The sequence below is a fragment of the Salmo salar genome, chromosome ssa22 (genome assembly GCF_905237065.1).
Source record: "Salmo salar chromosome ssa22, Ssal_v3.1, whole genome shotgun sequence".
NCBI classification, from domain to species: domain Eukaryota; kingdom Metazoa; phylum Chordata; class Actinopteri; order Salmoniformes; family Salmonidae; genus Salmo; species Salmo salar.
In genome coordinates, this window is record NC_059463.1 from 32,727,530 (window position 1) to 32,746,855 (window position 19,326).

General features: G+C 42.1%; 1 protein-coding gene and 1 long non-coding RNA gene across 5 annotated transcripts in view; one reads left to right on the plus strand and one right to left on the minus strand.

Moving 5' to 3' along the window:
* LOC106583158 (uncharacterized) overlaps positions 1 to 19,326 on the plus strand; it is a 71,980-nt gene that overhangs the window by 15,363 nt on the left and 37,291 nt on the right. For 3 of the 4 annotated variants that reach the window (XM_045705857.1, XM_045705855.1, XM_045705856.1), the window contains exons 18-38: positions 28 to 204; positions 563 to 648; positions 856 to 904; positions 1,069 to 1,158; positions 3,121 to 3,216; positions 3,400 to 3,471; positions 4,043 to 4,129; positions 4,238 to 4,384; positions 4,528 to 4,637; positions 4,789 to 4,990; positions 6,287 to 6,463; positions 12,000 to 12,082; positions 12,288 to 12,336; positions 12,477 to 12,566; positions 12,794 to 12,889; positions 13,092 to 13,163; positions 13,247 to 13,333; positions 13,508 to 13,654; positions 13,798 to 13,907; positions 14,051 to 14,246; positions 15,549 to 15,725. In XM_045705857.1, coding sequence (XP_045561813.1) covers positions 28 to 204; positions 563 to 648; positions 856 to 904; positions 1,069 to 1,158; positions 3,121 to 3,216; positions 3,400 to 3,471; positions 4,043 to 4,129; positions 4,238 to 4,384; positions 4,528 to 4,637; positions 4,789 to 4,990; positions 6,287 to 6,463; positions 12,000 to 12,082; positions 12,288 to 12,336; positions 12,477 to 12,566; positions 12,794 to 12,889; positions 13,092 to 13,163; positions 13,247 to 13,333; positions 13,508 to 13,654; positions 13,798 to 13,907; positions 14,051 to 14,246; positions 15,549 to 15,725 — 2,400 coding nt within the window. The remainder of the gene's footprint in view (positions 1 to 27; positions 205 to 562; positions 649 to 855; positions 905 to 1,068; positions 1,159 to 3,120; positions 3,217 to 3,399; positions 3,472 to 4,042; positions 4,130 to 4,237; positions 4,385 to 4,527; positions 4,638 to 4,788; positions 4,991 to 6,286; positions 6,464 to 11,999; positions 12,083 to 12,287; positions 12,337 to 12,476; positions 12,567 to 12,793; positions 12,890 to 13,091; positions 13,164 to 13,246; positions 13,334 to 13,507; positions 13,655 to 13,797; positions 13,908 to 14,050; positions 14,247 to 15,548; positions 15,726 to 19,326) is intronic. The other variant, XM_045705858.1, reaches the window with a different exon arrangement.
* Positions 15,811 to 18,848, minus strand: LOC123729726 (uncharacterized). The gene is made up of 2 exons (XR_006761435.1): positions 18,179 to 18,848; positions 15,811 to 15,922 (listed from the first exon to the last, which is right to left on the minus strand). It is a non-coding gene; the product is annotated as an uncharacterized lncRNA (long non-coding RNA).

The window sequence follows — 19,326 nt, forward strand, 5'->3', positions numbered from 1 at the left end:
ATGAAGTAAAGTGTTTTGTTGTTTTAGGGGGTGCTGAGAATCCACCTTCTAGAGGGCCAAAATCTGGTCCCCAAGGACAACATGATGGGGGGCATGGTGAAGGGCAAGAGTGACCCCTATGTCAAGATCAACATTGGGGGTGAGACCTTTGAAAGCCGGGTCATCAATAGGAACCTCAACCCCACCTGGAACGAGATGTATGAGGTAGGATATTACATAGTGGCCATGATTTTATTTGGACGACCCAATAAGTCAAATCTTGTGAAATATAATCTTAATTTCAAATCAGATATTTTCAACAAAACAAATAAAGCCATTGTTCAAAACGGACACTCATGCCACTGTAGGGTAATAATGAGTTCAAGGTCTCTGCACTTCAGTAAACAGTAGAACCATAGAACAAGTGCTCAACAACCAGGACAGCAGGCTAAAACTGTGGACTTGCCTATTATTTTGAGGAAAATATTAGGTGACCTAAAAATGTCAGTGCTTCCCTGTGTGTTTCCAGTTTTAGTATGTGGAATACTGCCCTTACTGAAGCTGTTGTTGTGTTGTCTCCCAGGTGGTTCTGACCACACTGCCTGGCCAGGAGCTGCATGTAGAGCTGTTTGATAAGGACATGGACATGAAGGATGACTTCATGGGCAGGTATGCAGGCTTGCGACCCAAATGGCATCCTAGTCTATATATAGTGCACTACTTTAGGGTGCCATTTGGGACGCAAATGGAGTCTCTGGGAGCTAGATAGATTTCTATGACAGGGACATGTAACTACTCCCACAGATTTATTTTTGCTCCATATTACATGTGTTTGTACAGTAGTTTGCTCTCTGATGGTGATATGTACTGTTACAGGTTGAAGATCAGTCTGAAGGATATCATCACCTCTCAATACACTGACCAGGTGAGATCTACCTGCCTGCATGGGAGTTAACATGACTACATACTTTAATTTAAACAAACCAATCACTGCACTGAATGTTGAACTTTACCATCCTATGTGAAAGCTTTTTAGTTACCCTGTTTCATTGGTATGGTACACTGTGAGTTGTTGTCTCTCTTTTCCAGTGGTACACTCTGAATGATGTGAAGTCAGGTCGTGTTCACCTGGTACTGGAGTGGGTACCAACAGTATCACAACCAGACAGACTGGATCAGGTCAGTCCTATTCTTCCAGTTTTAAATTCGTCCCCCAAATATTTGCAGTATTAAACAGTAGAGTAATATATCCTTATACACATACAGTGCATTCGGAAAGTATTCAGACCCTTTCCCTTTTACATTTTTTTTCTTTGTTACAGCCTTTTTGTAAAATTGATTAAATATTAGTTTTTTCTCATCAATCTACACACACTACCCCATAATGACAAAGCGAAAAACAGGTTTTTAGACATTTTTGCTAATTTATTAAAAATAAATAACAGAAATAAGTGGCGAAGTGGTCTAAGACACTGCATCTCAGTACAAGAGGCGTCACTGCAGTACCTGGTTCAAATCCAGGCTGCTCACATCTGGCCGTGATTGGGAGTCCCATAGGGCGGCGCACAATTGGCCCAGCTTCGTCCGGGTTTGGTCGGGGTAGGCCGTCATTCTTAAAAAAAAGGTTGAATAAATAAATAAAAATAAAATACCTTATTTACTTAAGTATTCAGATTCTTTGCTATAAGACTCGAAATTGAACACCTGCTTCCATTGATCATCCTTGAGATGTTTCTACAACTTGTGGTAAATTCAATTGATTGGGCTTCGGGACAAGTCTCTGAATGTCCTTGAGTGGACTTGAACCCGATCGAACATCTCTGGAGAGATGTTCGATCGGGTTCAAGTCCGATCAAGTCCGATCGAACAGGTCTGGAGAGACCTGAAAATAGCTGTGCAGCAACGCTCCCCATCCAACCTGACAGAGCTTGAGAGGATCTGCAAAGAATTGGAGAATCTCCCCAAATACAGGTGTGCCAAGCTTGTAGTGTCATAACCAAGAAGACTCAACATTGTAATCGCTGCCAAGGGTGCTTCAACAAAGTACTGAGTAAACGGTCTGAAAATTATTTTTAATACATTTGAAAAATTCTACAAACCTGTTTTTGCTTTGTCATTATAGGGTAATGTGTGTGTAGATTGATGAGGGGGGGAAAAAAATCTATTTTAGAAGAAGGCTGTAACGTAACAACGTAACGTAACAAAATGTGGAAAAAGTCAAGGGGTCTGAATATTTTCCGAAGCCACTGTAATTTAGGAGTTATTAAGGAGATCATGTTGAGATCATAGAATCTGTTTTGCAAATGATACCTGAGTACAAAACATAACAATATACACTAAACAAAAATATGAACGCAACATGTAAAGTGTTGGTCCCATGTTTCATGAGCTGAAATAAAAGATCACAGAAATGTTCCATACGCACAAAAAGCTTATTTCTCTCAAATTTTGTGCACAAATTTGTTTACATCCCTGTTAGTGAACATTTCTCCTTTGCCAAGATAATCCACACACCTGACAGGTGTGGCATATCAAGAAGCTGATTAAAAAGCATGATCATTACACAGGTGCACCTCATGCTGGGGACAATAAAAGGCCACTTTAAAATGTTCAGTTTTGTCACACAACACAATGCTGACTGCAGGAATGTCCACCAGAGCTGTTGCCAGAGAATTGAATGTTCATTTCTCTACAATAAGCTGCCTCCAACGTTGTTTTAGAGAATTTGGTAGTAGGTCCAACCGGCCTCAATCACAGACCACGTGTAACCTCGCCAGCCCAGGACCTCCACATCCGGCTCTGGTGCTAAGGAGTATTTCTGTTGGCAATAAAGCCCTTTTGTGGGGAAAAACTCATTCTAATTGGCTGGGCCTGGCTCCCCGGTGGGTGGGCCTATGCCCTCCCAGGCCCACCCATCACAGCACCCCTCCCCAGTCATGTGAAATCCATAGATTAGGGCCTAATGAATTTATTTCAATTGAATGATTTCCTTATATGAACTGTAACTCAGTACAATTTTTGAAATTGTTGCATGTTATGCTTATGTTTTTGTTCAGTATAATAGGCAGTAGAAACAGTAGAGTAATGCATCCTGAAACACTGTGCCGTACAGTCCCACTGACCTGTTTACATTTCCCTCAGGTGTTCCAGTTCCAGTCCAGGCAGTCCTACCACAACAAAGCCTTTCCATCCATGGCTCTACTGTTTGTGTTTGTGGAGAGGGCTGACGGCCTATCTGTGCGTCTAATCTACCTCTTTCTCAGTTTGGAAGGGATCTCATGACTTTGTGTGCAGGGCTTATGATAATGATGTTATGTTTGTTATGTTTAGAAGACTCATTCTATTGCATATGAATACAGTGTTTATTTTTTGTGCACATCTAGTGTGTGTGTGTGTTTGTTTATTGTGGTGTGTTTCTAGCTGAAGAAGAGTGGGAAGGAGCCAAAAGTGGGAGCTGAACTTGTTGTGGGGGGGACCTCCCATAAAACGACGGTGAGACAGATAACTCAATATGTCCTGTTTTAAAATTGACATATGACACTGTAAAACCAAAGTGTAAATAAAAACATTTTTTTCATAAAGTCAGTCTCGTCCAAAACTGAGATTTGTGAGATGATAGGGAAAAAATGGTATGTCACGGAATGAAGGATACTGTAACAGTTTTCATTGGGTTGGGATTATTTATTTTAATCCTGCCCACATGCCCACAGCTGGCAGCACCCAAGTAATCATCAATTACACAAAATACCTTTTGCAGTTAAAATCCCATGTACCAAAAAAAGTTAAATGGGTTTCCATTGCACTTTCAACTCTACTGATGGTTTTCTCACACATTTTTTGCCGTTATATAGCTAGTGTGCCCACTCTGGTTTTGGCTGTAGCCAACAGCTCGCAGATACAGTGCGGGTAGACTAGTCTACATGATTAGATCATTTTTTTGTCAAACGGCAGCCAAGCATCAATGATTATGTCACCAGAATAAGACTTATAGAGATATTTAATGTAAAGAAGCAGGTTTATGTCAGTGAATTACAGCTCAGGCCTCCTTTCTATGTCTCTTAAGGTGTGTGATCGCACCATCTCACCCAAGTGGGACGAGGCTTTTTACTTCCTGGTTCATGACCCCAGAGAGGAGATCCTCATAGTGAAGGTGAGTGTGTATGTTACTTTTTAGATAAGAGCTTAAAGATGTGTGCTTTTATAAAAGGGTGCTACATTACGCTGTCATCCATCCTTCTTCCATTTTCTCTTATACTAGTTGTCGCACAGTTGGACCTTGCCTATTGGTTCTCTGGTGCTACCAGTCAGAGAGCTGCTGTCAGAACCAGATCTGGTCCTGGATCAGTGGCTGAGTCTGGATGGAGCCTCACCTGACAGTCAGATTCTACTGAGGGCTGAACTGAAGGTGAGACACACTCTTGCACTTACAGAACTTTAGAAACACTATCTTACTCTGTAGGAGGCACTATAGACGTATATTGATTCAATACATGATGTTTTGTAATAAGGTTAAATGGTGGAGTTATTAATTGTGTTGTTCTTCTACAGGTGCTATGTCCCAAGAAGTGTGAGATTGATGTGGAGAGGGCAGATCAACCCAGAGCTCGAGCCGCCTCTACTGCTGAACAGAGACTGGAGAGAGACACAGTGCAGCAGAGGTAGAACAAATGAGGGTGTACTAATACACACACACACACACACACACACACACACACACACACACACACACACACACACACACACACACACACACACACACACACACACACGTTTAACCAATTTCTCTGTTCTTCCACCATGTCTGCTCAGGTCTAGTTCAGTGGACACTCCCAGTGCTCCAGCCCCCAGCCCTCCTTCTATCCCAGCACCAGTACCAGAGCCAGAGGAGGCTAAGATGGTAACAGTTACTGAGATGGTAGCTGAGAAGGTACCTGAGGAGGTCACTGAGGAACCCAGTCTTCCTGAAACACTCCCCACACACACCAACCCTGAGCCCAGCTTTGGCTCTGAGGTGAGAAGCAGTGTGCTAGTGTTTTATTTTATTTCACCTTTATTTAACCAGGTAGGCCAGTTGAGAACAAGTTCTCGTTTACAACCTGGCCAAGATAAAGCAAAGCAGTGCGACACAAACAACAACACAGAGTTACACATGGAATAAACAAATGTACAGTCAATAACAATAGAAAAGTCTATATACTGTGTGTGCAAATGAAGTAAGATTAGGGAGTTATGGAAATAAATAGGCCATAGTGGCGAAATAATTACAATTTTGCAATTAAACACTGGAGTGATAGATGTGCAGAAGATGAATGTGCAAGTAGAGATACTGGGGTGCAAAGGAGCAACAAAAGAAATATAACAATATGGGGATGAGGTAGTTGGGTGGGCAATTTACAGATGGGCTATGTACAGGTGCAATGATCTGTAAGCTGCTCTGCCAGCTGATGCTTAAAGTTAGTGAGGGAGATATGAGTCTCCAGCTTCAGTGATTTTTGCAATTCGTTCCAGTCATTGGCAGCAGAGAACTGGAAGGAAAGGCAGCCAAAGGAGGAGTTGGCTTTGGGGGTGACCAGTGAAATATACTTGCTGGAGAGCGTGCTACGGGTGGGTGCTGCTATGGTGACCAGTGAGCTGAGATAAGGCGGGGCTTTACCTAGCAAAGACTTATAGATGACCTGGAGCCAGTGGGTTTGGCGACGAATATGAAGCGAGGGCCAGCCAACGAGAGCATACAGGGCATAGTGGTGGGTAGTATATGAGGCTTTGGTGACAAAATGGATGGCACTTTGATAGACTACATCCAATTTGCTGAGTAGAGTGTTGGAGGCCATTTTGTAAATGACATCGCTGAAGTCAAGGATCGGTAGGATAGTCAGTTTTACGAGGGTATGTTTGGCAGCATGAGTGAAGGATGCTTTGTTGCGGAATAGGAAGCCGAATCTAGATTTCAATTTGGATTGGAGATGCTTAATGTGAGGCAGGAGCCAAGGAACCAGCCTCTGAGGGTTGGCCAGTCCTTTTCTGGCTGTGCCGGGTGGAGACTTTAAGAGTACATGGCTGTCAAGGCCAGATTGTTCTTCAAGATGTTCATAGATGACCAGCAGGTTCAAATAATAATCACAGTGGTTGTAGAGGGTGGTACAGGTCAGTACCTCAGGAGTAAATGTCAGTTTGCTTTTCATAGCCGAGCAGTACCATTTACTGTGTGAATAAGATATTTAATACTATGTACAGTACTGTGTGAATCAGGTATTTCATGCTACACTGCTGTGTTTTGTACAGTCTTGTTACTAGTGTTTGTTTTTAGGGGGTACTGAGAATCCACCTACTGGAGGCCCAGAATCTAATCGCCAAGGACAACCTGATGGGGGGCCTGAAGAAGGGCAAGAGTGACCCGTATGTCAAGATCAACATCGGAGGGGTCAAGTTTAAGAGTCATGTGATCAAGGAGAACCTCAACCCTACCTGGAACGAGATGTATGAGGTATGGAGGTATTCAGTAGCAATATTTGGCATGTCATTAAGTGAACCATCCATCCTGTCTAACAGAATATGGAACAAAGCCAAAGTGTCAATATTGCAATTTATTTGTCATTAATAATGCTGATAGTACTGAATAGCAAAAGATAAAGAATACGATGAAGAGTAAGAAGACGATATCAGTCTTCTAAAACACCAGAGCTGAAAAATAGAACAACAAAAGGGGAGAAGTGTTAAGTGTAAATTAGAATGAATACAGTGTATTTTCACATAGCTGAGGTACAACAACTAGCCTGATTACAGTTGATGCGTTCACTTAACTCATTAGTAGAGTCCACAAGTGACTTGTTCACAGAGTTGGTTAAGTTTGGATAGTCCTTTGGTGTCTACAGAGTTAGGTAAATCTGCCTCTAATTGCCTTGCACCCTGTTTGGAATAATCGCCAAAAGACATTTGGATTGGATGCTTTGAAGGCCCTAGGTCAATTCAGACAGCTGACAGAGGATTTTTTTAAATGAAGAATGTCTTGGTTTTAATTGACTGTGTTTTGTATCTTAATGTGTACATTGTCTATATTTGTTTTTTTTCGATACTTGCCTGTTGTATGTGCTTGTTTTTGTATCGTATCGTGCAGGGCTCATTTGTAAGAGTTAAGTCTCAATATGACTTCCTTGTTTTAGGTCTTTGAAGCTGGTGTACAGTTGAAGTCAGAAGTTTACATACACCTTAGCCAAATACATTTAAACTCAGTTTTTCACAATTCCTGACATTTAATCCAAGTAAAAATTCCCTGTCTTAGGTCAGTCAGGATCACCACTTTATTTTAAGAATGTGAAATGTCAGAATAATAGTACAGAGAGTGATTTATTTCAGCTTTTATTTCTCTCATCACATTCCCAGTGGGTTAGAAGTTTACATACACTCAATTAGTATTTGGTAGCATTGCCTTTAAATTGTTTAACTTGGGTCAAACGTTTCAGGTAGCCTTCCACAAGCTTCCCACAATAAGTTGGGTGAATTTTGGCCCATTCCTCCTGACAGAGCTGGTGTAACTGAGTCAGGTTTGTAGGCCTCCTTGCTCGCACACGCTTTTTCAATTCTGCCCACATATTTTCTATAGGATTGAGGTCAGGGCTTTGTGATGGCCACTCCAATACCTTGACTTTGTTGTCCTTAAGCCATTTTGCCACAACTTTGGAAGTATGCTTGGGGTCATTGTCCATTTGGAAGACCTATTTGCGACCAAGCTTTAACTTCCTGACTGATGTCTTGAGATGTTGCTTCAATATATCCACATCATTTTCCTACCTCATGATGCCATCTATTTTGTGAAGTGCACCAGTCCCTCCTGCAGGAAAGCACCCCCACAACATGTTGCTACCACCCCCGTGCTTCACGGTTGGGATGGTGTTCTTCGGCTTACAAGCATCCAAACATAACGATGGTCATTATGGCCAAACAGTTTTATTTTTGTTTCATCAAACCAGAGGACATTTCTCCAAAAAGAATGATCTTTGTCCCCATGTCCAGTTGCAAACCGTAGTCTGGCTTTTTTATGGCAGTTTTGGAGCAGTGGCTTCTTCCTTGCTGAGCGGCCTTTCTGGTTATGTTGATATAGTGCTCGTTTTACTGTAGCTATTGATCTTTTGTACCTGTTTCCTCCAGCATCTTCACATGGTCCTTTGCTGTTGTTCCGGGTTTTATTTGCACATTTCGCACCAATGTACTTTCATCTCTTGGAGACAGAACGCGTCTTCTTCCTGAGCGGTATGACGGCTGCGTTGTCCCATGGTGTTCATACTTGCGTACTATTGTTTTGTACAGATGAACGTGGTACCTTCAGGTGTTTGGAAATTGCTCCCAAGGATGAACCAGACATGTGGAGGTGTACAATTTTTTTTCTGAGGTCTTGGCTGATTTCTTTTGATTTTCCCATGATGTCAAGCAAAGAGGCACTGAGTTTGAAGGTAGGCCTTGAAATACATCCACAGGTACACCTCCAATTGACTCAGTTGATGTCATTTAGCCTATCAGTAGCTTCTAAAGCCATGACATCATTTTCTGTAATTTTCCTAGCTGTTTAAAGGCACAGTCAACTTAGTGTATGTAAACTTCTTACCCACTGGAATTGTGATACAATTCTGAAGAATTATAAGTGAAATAATCTGTCTGTAAACAATTGTTTGAAAAATTACTTGTGTCATGCACAAAGTAGATGTCCTAACCGACTTGCCAAAACTATAGTTTGTTAACAAGAAATTTGTGGAGTGGTTGAAAAACTAGTTTAAATGACTCCAACCTAAGTGTATGTAAACTTCCGACTTCAACTGTACAAAACCGAAAGTAAAAGACGCAACAACAAAACTTAAGAACAGGAAGAATAGAAATAGTGACACACATTTCTATGTGATTTTGGTCGGGTCGCCCAAAAAGTTACATAATGCAGCTTTAACATTTACCTTGAAGTTTTTCCATCGTCAATAGCCTTTGGTCCTCTCCTGCATTTTCGTTATCTGTTTCTTTTTGGCTTTGGATTTCTCCCATTCGAGCCATTGCCCCTCGACCTTCTGTCGATTTGCTTCGGTCTTCAGGAGCTTGGTCCTCTTCTTTTCTTCCCACTCTGCGCGGGTTACACCAATGTAGTTTCCCAAACACCAGTTGTAGACCTTGTCTCCTTTGTGTACCTACTTGTAGTAGGTGTGTAACATTTTCTTCTGTTTTTCTCCTTAAAGTTGCACTATGCAGAAATCACTCTGCCATTTCCTGGTTGCTAAAACTCTTAATAGTTTAGACCACCACGTCTGCCTGTTCCTCGTTTGTGACCGCATCCAGCTTTCTCAGCCGGTCCTCCTCCCACTCTCTCTCCATCTCGCAGTGTCTGTGCTCTTCCAGAATCCGGGTCTGCTTGGCTTTCTGTGTCTTCATCATCATCTTCCATCTCTCCTCCCTTTGTCTTTCTTCCTCTCTCTCCCGCTCTTCCTCCTGTTCTTTCTTAATCTCGTCCCACCTTGCTCTCTCCAAGGTGTTCTGTCTTAGCTCCTTCATCCTTCTATCCTTCAACTTTTCTTTCTTGGTCATTTTGGGATGTTTCTTTCCCTCCCTATCCTTCTCTAGCTCTCTCAGTCTCGCCTCTCTCTGTCTATCCAACCCTTGCTGCCTCCTTTTTTCTCTCTCTCTGTTTCTCAGTATCTCTCTCTCTCTCTCTCTCTCTTTGTCCTCATCTTTTAAATTGCAAATATGTCAACTATGATACAAAACCTGTTTTCAACCCAAACATGCATTAATACCTACGCTATCTGTTAATATATCTCAACAATAAAAACAACACAATTTACTTGAAATTCTAATCTGAATATCTTTCTGTTAAATGGCATCCTTGAAATCATCCGCATTGTGATGTCATCCCTTATGTCAATGCCATCATCACTCTGGAGTGTCCTCAGCCATCCTCAGCCACAAAAGACCCATACATTTCCTGACCTTATTTACCTTAAGTCATGAGTTGAAAATAAATGATTTGTCACATTTATATATTTCCTTATGAAAGTTGCTTAACTTCTCTGAATATATTTTTATTTACTTTGGCTGTTCTCTAAACAAAACAGATTTTTTTTCCCAGGTACAGTGAGGGAAAAAAGTATTTAATCCACTGCTGATTTTGTACGTTTGCCCACTGACAAAGAAATGATCAGTCTATAATTGTAATGGTATGTTTATTTGAACAGTGAGAGACAGAATAACAACAAAAAAATCCAGAAAAACGCATGTCAAAAATGTTATAAATTGATTTGCATTTTAATGAGGGAAATAAGTATTTGACCCCCTCTCAATCAGAAAGATTTCTGGCTCCCAGGTGTCTTTTATACAGGTAACGAGCTGAGATTAGGATCACACTCTTAAAGGGAGTGCTCCTAATCTCAGCTTGTTACCTGTATAAAAGACACCTGTCCACAGAAGCAATCAATCAATCAGATTCCAAACTCTCCACCCTGGCCAAGACCAAAGAGCTCTCCAAGGATGTCAGGGACAAGATTGTAGACCTACACAAGGCTGGAATTGGCTACAAGACCATCGCCAAGCAGCTTGGTGAGAAGGTGACAACAGTCGGTGCGATTATTCGCAAATGGAAGAAACACAAAAGAACTGTCAATCTCCCTCGGTCTGGGGCTCCATGCAAGATCTCACCTCGTGGAGTTGCAATGATCATGAGAACGGTGAGGAATCAGCCCAGAACTACACGGGAGGATCTTGTCAATGATCTCAAGGCAGCTGGGACCATAGTCACCAAGAAAACAATTGGTAACACACTACGCCGTGAAGGACTGAAATCCTGCAGCGCCTGCAAGGTCCCCCTGCTCAAGAAAGCACATATACATGCCCGTCTGAAGTTCTTCAATGAACATCTGAATGATTCAGAGGACAACTGGGTGAAAGTGTTGTGGTCAGATGAGACCAAAATGGAGCTCTTTGGCATCAACTCAACTCGCCGTGTTTGGAGGAGGAGGAATGCTGCCTATGACCCCAAGAACACCATCCCCACGTCAAACATGGAGGTGGAAACATTATGCTTTGGGGGTGTTTTTCTGCTAAGGGGACAGGACAACTTCATCGCATCAAAGGGACGATGGACGGGGCCATGTACCGTCAAATCTTGGGTGAGAACCTCCTTCCCTCAGCCAGGGTATTGAAAATGGGTCGTGGATGGTTATTCCAGCATGACAATGACCCAAAACACACGGCCAAGGCAACAAAGGAGTAGCTCAAGAAGAAGCACATTAAGGTCCTGGAGTGGCCTAGCCAGTCTCCAGACCTTAATCCCATAGAAAATCTGTGGACGGAGCTGAAGGTTCGAGTTGCCAAACGTCAGCCTCGAAACCTTAATGACTTGGAGAAGATCTGCAAAGAGGAGTGGTACAAAATCCCTCCTGAGATGTGTGCAAACCTGGTGGCCAAATACAAGAAACGTCTGACCTCTGTGATTGCCTACAAGGGTTTTGCCACCAAGTACTAAGTCATGTTTTGCAGAGGGGTCAAATACTTATTTCCCTCATTAAAATGCAAATCATTTTATAACATTTTTGACATGCGTTTTTCTGGATTTTTTTGTTGTTATTCTGTCTCTCACTGTTCAAATAAACTTACCATTACAATTATAGACTGATCATTTCTTTGTCAGTGGGCAAACGTACAAAATCAGCAGGGGATCAAATTCTTTTTTCCCTCACTGTAACTCCTAAGCAACCTAGTATACCAACTTTAGAATTGACCCCAGCTCTGGCCATAAGTCTACCGAACATTGTATTCTGACGTGAGTCAACTTTGTTATGTCTGCCATTTCTCACCTGATTCATCGTTAGCTCTCTTCATCCGCTATAGTCTCTCTTTATCTAACTGGGGACTTTGTCTGTGGAAAGTCTAGAAACTGTTCTTTGTGGAATTATGTTTCATGCAATCTATTGCTTTCTGATGAATAGGAGTAGAAATGTGAACTTTCTAGTTTCCTCTCTAAGTGTTACCGTCAATATGATGTTTGTCCCCAGACGGTGATGACACCACAGTCAGATCAGGAGGTCCAGGTAGAGCTATATGATAAAGACATGGACAAGGATGACTTCCTGGGCAGGTGAGAGGAGCTGCTCCTGCGTTCCAAATGGCACCCTATGTCATATATAAAGTGCACTTCTTTTGACACTAATTAGTGCACTATGTAGGGAATAGGATTCCATTTGGTATACATCCAAGTTGGGTCCTGTACTTTTTGTTACCCATACTGTTCCCTGTCAAAGTGTTGTTTGATTTCTGACTGTATTTTTCCCTCCTGTGTACAGGTGTAACATCAGTATGAGAGACATCATACACTCCCAGTATACAGACCAGGTAATGCTTACATCTCTCTCTGCTCGTGTACTAAATGATGTCTGTACTCGCTTACATCGGTAGTCGGTACACTCATCTGTATAATGTGTGTATTAGTTTTAGTACACTGTCTGATGTGTGCTTTGTTGTCTCTTTTCCAGTGGTACACTCTGAATGATGTGAAGTCAGGTCGTGTTCACCTGGTACTGGAGTGGGTACCAACAGTATCCCAACCAGACAGACTGGATCAGGTCAGTTCTACTTCCCTCCTTTCTGTCTCGTCAATTTATATATTTTTCACACCTCCGCGCCCCTCTCTATAGTTTTCCAGTGTTACTTTTGCCCTGTCCTCACCTCTCCCTATCTCAGTACCCCTTCTCCCCATCTCTCTCTCATTCTATTATTCGTTTTTAACCTTTTAACCACCTGTTTTGATGTTATTCCAAAGTGATTGAACTCTTTTCTCCCCATGTTCCAGGTGCTGCAGCTGCAGTCTCTCCAGTCCTACCAGAACAAGGCTGTTCCCTCTGCTGCTCTGCTCTTCGTCTACATGGACAGAGCCCACTCACTGCCTGTGAGTCACCTCTGACCTTTCACCACTTCACCTCTGTCACTGAGCTATTTCGAACTTTTGATCTCTGGCTTCAGGTTGATGTCTAGTTTTTACAACTGTTATATGTGTTATGCATACATTTTGATATGTTCGATTTTATGAATTGCACACAGTCAGTGTTTGGTTTTGACTGTTGTATTGTGTGATCCCTGTGTGTTTGTAGTTGAAGAAAAGTGGGAAGGAGCCAAAGGCTGGAGCTGAGCTTGTTCTGGGAGAGACAACATATAGAACCAAGGTGAGATACCGTACATGTAGAGCTCAAATGCATGACTTGTAACAGGATCTGCCGTGAAAGTCAACTTCTCTGTCTCTCTGAAGGTATGTGATCGTACCAACTCCCCCCAATGGGAAGAGGCTTTCTACTTCCTGGTTCGTGACCCCAGAGAGGAGATTCTCATAGTGAAGGTGAGAGTTCAGTCTGCTTCAGGATGGAGTCTCTAAACATGGATAATGTTTAATGGAAACGTAATGTCACTCACTGTAAACATCTTGCACAGTCACTGTTAAATGCAATTCATCCACACAAATCTACCCTTTTATATTTTCCTTTCTAATCACTCTTTATTTATCTTTCTCTAGCTCTCCAGTGCTTGGGATCAGGTGATGGGTTCTCTGGTTCTACCAGTCAGAGAGCTGTTGTCAGAACCAGATCTGGTCCTGGATCAGTGGCTGAGTCTGGATGGAGCCTCACCTGACAGTCAGATTCTACTGAGGGCTGAACTGAAGGTGAGACACACTCTTGCACTTACAGAACTTTAGAAACACTATCTTACTCTGTAGGAGGCACTATAGACGTATATTGATTCAATACATTATGTTTTGTAATAAGGTTAAATGGTGGAGTTATTAATTGTGTTGTTCTTCTACAGGTGCTATGTCCCAAGAAGTGTGAGATTGATGTGGAGAGGGCAGATCAACCCAGAGCTCGAGCCGCCTCTACTGCTGAACAGAGACTGGAGAGAGACACAGTGCAGCAGAGGTAGAACAAATGAGGGTGTACTAATACACACACACACACACACACACACACACACACACACACACACACACACACACACACACACACACACACACACACACACGTTTAACCAATTTCTCTGTTCTTCCACCATGTCTGCTCAGGTCTAGTTCAGTGGACACTCCCAGTGCTCCAGCCCCCAGCCCTCCTTCTATCCCAGTACCAGAGCCAGAGGAGGCTATGAGGGTAACAGTTACTGAGATGGTAGCTGAGAAGGTACCTGAGGAGGTCACTGAGGAACCCAGTCTTCCTGAAACACTCCCCACACACACCAACCCTGAGCCCAGCTTTGGCTCTGAGGTGAGAAGCAGTGTGCTAGTGTTTTATTTTATTTCACCTTTATTTAACCAGGTAGGCCAGTTGAGAACAAGTTCTCGTTTACAACTGCGACCTGGCCAAGATAAAGCAAAGCAGTGCGACACAAACAACAACACAGAGTTACACATGGAATAAACAAATGTACAGTCAATAACAATAGAAAAGTCTATATACTGTGTGTGCAAATGAAGTAAGATTAGGGAGTTATGGAAATAAATAGGCCATAGTGGCGAAATAATTACAATTTTGCAATTAAACACTGGAGTGATAGATGTGCAGAAGATGAATGTGCAAGTAGAGATACTGGGGTGCAAAGGAGCAACAAAATAAATATAACAATATGGGGATGAGGTAGTTGGGTGGGCAATTTACAGATGGGCTATGTACAGGTGCAATGATCTGTAAGCTGCTCTGCCAGCTGATGCTTAAAGTTAGTGAGGGAGATATGAGTCTCCAGCTTCAGTGATTTTTGCAATTCGTTCCAGTCATTGGCAGCAGAGAACTGGAAGGAAAGGCAGCGAAAGGAGGAGTTGGCTTTGGGGGTGACCAGTGAAATATACTTGCTGGGGAGCGTGCTACGGGTGGGTGCTGCTATGGTGACCAGTGAGCTGAGATAAGGCGGGGCTTTACCCAGCAAAGACTTATAGATGACCTGGAGCCAGTGGGTTTGGCGACGAATATGAAGCGAGGGCCAGCCAACGAGAGCATACAGGGCATAGTGGTGGGTAGTATATGAGGCTTTGGTGACAAAATGGATGGCACTTTGATAGACTACATCCAATTTGCTGAGTAGAGTGTTGGAGGCCATTTTGTAAATGACATCGCTGAAGTCAAGGATCGGTAGGATAGTCAGTTTTACGAGGGTATGTTTGGCAGCATGAGTGAAGGATGCTTTGTTGCGGAATAGGAAGCCGAATCTAGATTTCATTTTGGATTGGAGATGCTTAATGTGAGGCAGGAGCCAAGGAACCAGCCTCTGAGGGTTGGCCAGTCCTTTTCTGGCTGTGCCGGGTGGAGACTTTAAGAGTACATGGCTGTCAAGGCCAGATTGTTCTTCAAGATGTTCATAGATGACCAGCAGGTTCAAATAATAATCACAGTGGTTGTAGAGGGCGGTACAGGTCAGTACCTCAGGAGTAAATGTCAGTTTGCTTTTCATAGCCGAGCAGTACCATTTACTGTGTGAATAAGATATTTAATACTATGTACAGTACTGTGTGAATCAAGTATTTCATGCTACACTGCTATGTTTTGTACAGTCTTGTTACTAGTGTTTGTTTTTAGGGGGTACTGAGAATCCACCTACTGGAGGCCCAGAATCTAATCGCCAAGGACAACCTGATGGGGGGCCTGAAGAAGGGCAAGAGTGACCCGTATGTCAAGATCAACATCGGAGGGGTCAAGTTTAAGAGTCATGTGATCAAGGAGAACCTCAACCCTACCTGGAACGAGATGTATGAGGTATGGAGGTATTCAGTAGCAATATTTGGCATGTCATTAAGTGAACCATCCATCCTGTCTAACAGAATATGGAACAAAGCCAAAGTGTCAATATTGCAATTTATTTGTCATTAATAATGCTGATAGTACTGAATAGCAAAAGATAAAGAATACGATGAAGAATAAGAAGAAGATATCAGTCTTCTAAAACACCAGAGCTGAAAAATAGAACAACAAAAGGGGAGAAGTGTTAAGTGTAAATTAGAATGAATACAGTGTATTTTCACATAGCTGAGGTACAACAACTAGCCTGATTACAGTTGATGCGTTCACTTAACTCATTAGTAGAGTCCACAAGTGACTTGTTCACAGAGTTGGTTAAGTTTGGATAGTCCTTTGGTGTCTACAGAGTTAGGTAAATCTGCCTCTAATTGCCTTGCACCCTGTTTGGAATAATCGCCAAAAGACATTTGGATTGGATGCTTTGAAGGCCCTAGGTCAATTCAGACAGCTGACAGAGGATTTTTTAAATGAAGAATGTCTTGGTTTTAATTGACTGTGTTTTGTATCTTAATGTGTACATTGTCTATATTTGTTTTTTTCGATACTTGCCTGTTGTATGTGCTTGTTTTTGTATCGTATCGTGCAGGGCTCATTTTTAAGAGTTAAGTCTCAATATGACTTCCTTGTTTTAGGTCTTTGAAGCTGGTGTACAGTTGAAGTCAGAAGTTTACATACACCTTAGCCAAATACATTTAAACTCAGTTTTTCACAATTCCTGACATTTAATCCGAGTAAAAATTCCCTGTCTTAGGTCAGTCAGGATCACCACTTTATTTTAAGAATGTGAAATGTCAGAATAATAGTAGAGAGAGTGATTTATTTCAGCTTTTATTTCTCTCATCACATTCCCAGTGGGTTAGAAGTTTACATACACTCAATTAGTATTTGGTAGCATTGCCTTTAAATTGTTTAACTTGGGTCAAACGTTTCAGGTAGCCTTCCACAAGCTTCCCACAATAAGTTGGGTGAATTTTGGCCCATTCCTCCTGACAGAGCTGGTGTAACTGAGTCAGGTTTGTAGGCCTCCTTGCTCGCACACGCTTTTTCAATTCTGCCCACATATTTTCTATAGGATTGAGGTCAGGGCTTTGTGATGGCCACTCCAATACCTTGACTTTGTTGTCCTTAAGCCATTTTGCCACAACTTTGGAAGTATGCTTGGGGTCATTGTCCATTTGGAAGACCTATTTGCGACCAAGCTTTAACTTCCTGACTGATGTCTTGAGATGTTGCTTCAATATATCCACATCATTTTCCTACCTCATGATGCCATCTATTTTGTGAAGTGCACCAGTCCCTCCTGCAGGAAAGCACCCCCACAACATGTTGCTACCACCCCCGTGCTTCACGGTTGGGATGGTGTTCTTCGGCTTACAAGCATCCAAACATAACGATGGTCATTATGGCCAAACAGTTTTATTTTTGTTTCATCAAACCAGAGGACATTTCTCCAAAAAGAATGATCTTTGTCCCCATGTCCAGTTGCAAACCGTAGTCTGGCTTTTTTATGGCAGTTTTGGAGCAGTGGCTTCTTCCTTGCTGAGCGGCCTTTCAGGTTATGTTGATATAGGGCTCGTTTTACTGTAGATATTGATCTTTTGTACCTGTTTCCTCCAGCATCTTCACATGGTCCTTTGCTGTTGTTCCGGGTTTTATTTGCACATTTCGCACCAATGTACTTTCATCTCTTGGAGACAGAACGCATCTTCTTCCAGAGCGGTATGACGGCTGCGTTGTCCCATGGTGTTCATACTTGCGTACTATTGTTTTGTACAGATGAACGTGGTACCTTCAGGTGTTTGGAAATTGCTCCCAAGGATGAACCAGACATGTGGAGGTGTACAATTTTTTTTCTGAGGTCTTGGCTGATTTCTTTTGATTTTCCCATGATGTCAAGCAAAGAGGCACTGAGTTTGAAGGTAGGCCTTGAAATACATCCACAGGTACACCTCCAATTGACTCAGTTAATGTAATTTAGCATATCAGTAGCTTCTAAAGCCATGACATCATTTTCTGTAATTTTCCTAGCTGTTTAAAGGCACAGTCAACTTAGTGTATGTAAACTTCTTACCCACTGGAATTGTGATACAATTCTGAAGAATTATAAGTGAAATAATCTGTCTGTAAACAATTGTTTGAAAAATTACTTGTGTCATGCACAAAGTAGATGTCCTAACCGACTTGCCAAAACTATAGTTTGTTAACAAGAAATTTGTGGAGTGGTTGAAAAACTAGTTTAAATGACTCCAACCTAAGTGTATGTAAACTTCCGACTTCAACTGTACAAAACCGAAAGTAAAAGACGCAACAACAAAACTTAAGAACAGGAAGAATAGAAATAGTGACACACATTTCTATGTGATTTTGGTCGGGTCGCCCAAAAAGTTACATAATGCAGCTTTAACATTTACCTTGAAGTTTTTCCATCGTCAATAGCCTTTGGTCCTCTCCTGCATTTTCGTTATCTGTTTCTTTTTGGCTTTGGATTTCTCCCATTCGAGCCATTGCCCCTCGACCTTCTGTCGATTTGCTTCGGTCTTCAGGAGCTTGGTCCTCTTCTTTTCTTCCCACTCTGCGCGGGTTACACCAATGTAGTTTCCCAAACACCAGTTGTAGACCTTGTCTCCTTTGTGTACCTACTTGTAGTAGGTGTGTAACATTTTCTTCTGTTTTTCTCCTTAAAGTTGCACTATGCAGAAATCACTCTGCCATTTCCTGGTTGCTAAAACTCTTAATAGTTTAGACCACCACGTCTGCCTGTTCCTCGTTTGTGACCGCATCCAGCTTTCTCAGCCGGTCCTCCTCCCACTCTCTCTCCATCTCGCAGTGTCTGTGCTCTTCCAGAATCCGGGTCTGCTTGGCTTTCTGTGTCTTCATCATCATCTTCCATCTCTCCTCCCTTTGTCTTTCTTCCTCTCTCTCCCGCTCTTCCTCCTGTTCTTTCTTAATCTCGTCCCACCTTGCTCTCTCCAAGGTGTTCTGTCTTAGCTCCTTCATCCTTCTATCCTTCAACTTTTCTTTCTTGGTCATTTTGGGATGTTTCTTTCCCTCCCTATCCTTCTCTAGCTCTCTCAGTCTCGCCTCTCTCTGTCTATCCAACCCTTGCTGCCTCCTTTTTTCTCTCTCTCTGTTTCTCAGTATCTCTCTCTCTCTCTCTCTCTCTTTGTCCTCATCTTTTAAATTGCAAATATGTCAACTATGATACAAAACCTGTTTTCAACCCAAACATGCATTAATACCTACGCTATCTGTTAATATATCTCAACAATAAAAACAACACAATTTACTTGAAATTCTAATCTGAATATCTTTCTGTTAAATGGCATCCTTGAAATCATCCGCATTGTGATGTCATCCCTTATGTCAATGCCATCATCACTCTGGAGTGTCCTCAGCCATCCTCAGCCACAAAAGACCCATACATTTCCTGACCTTATTTACCTTAAGTCATGAGTTGAAAATAAATGATTTGTCACATTTATATATTTCCTTATGAAAGTTGCTTAACTTCTCTGAATATATTTTTATTTACTTTGGCTGTTCTCTAAACAAAACAGAT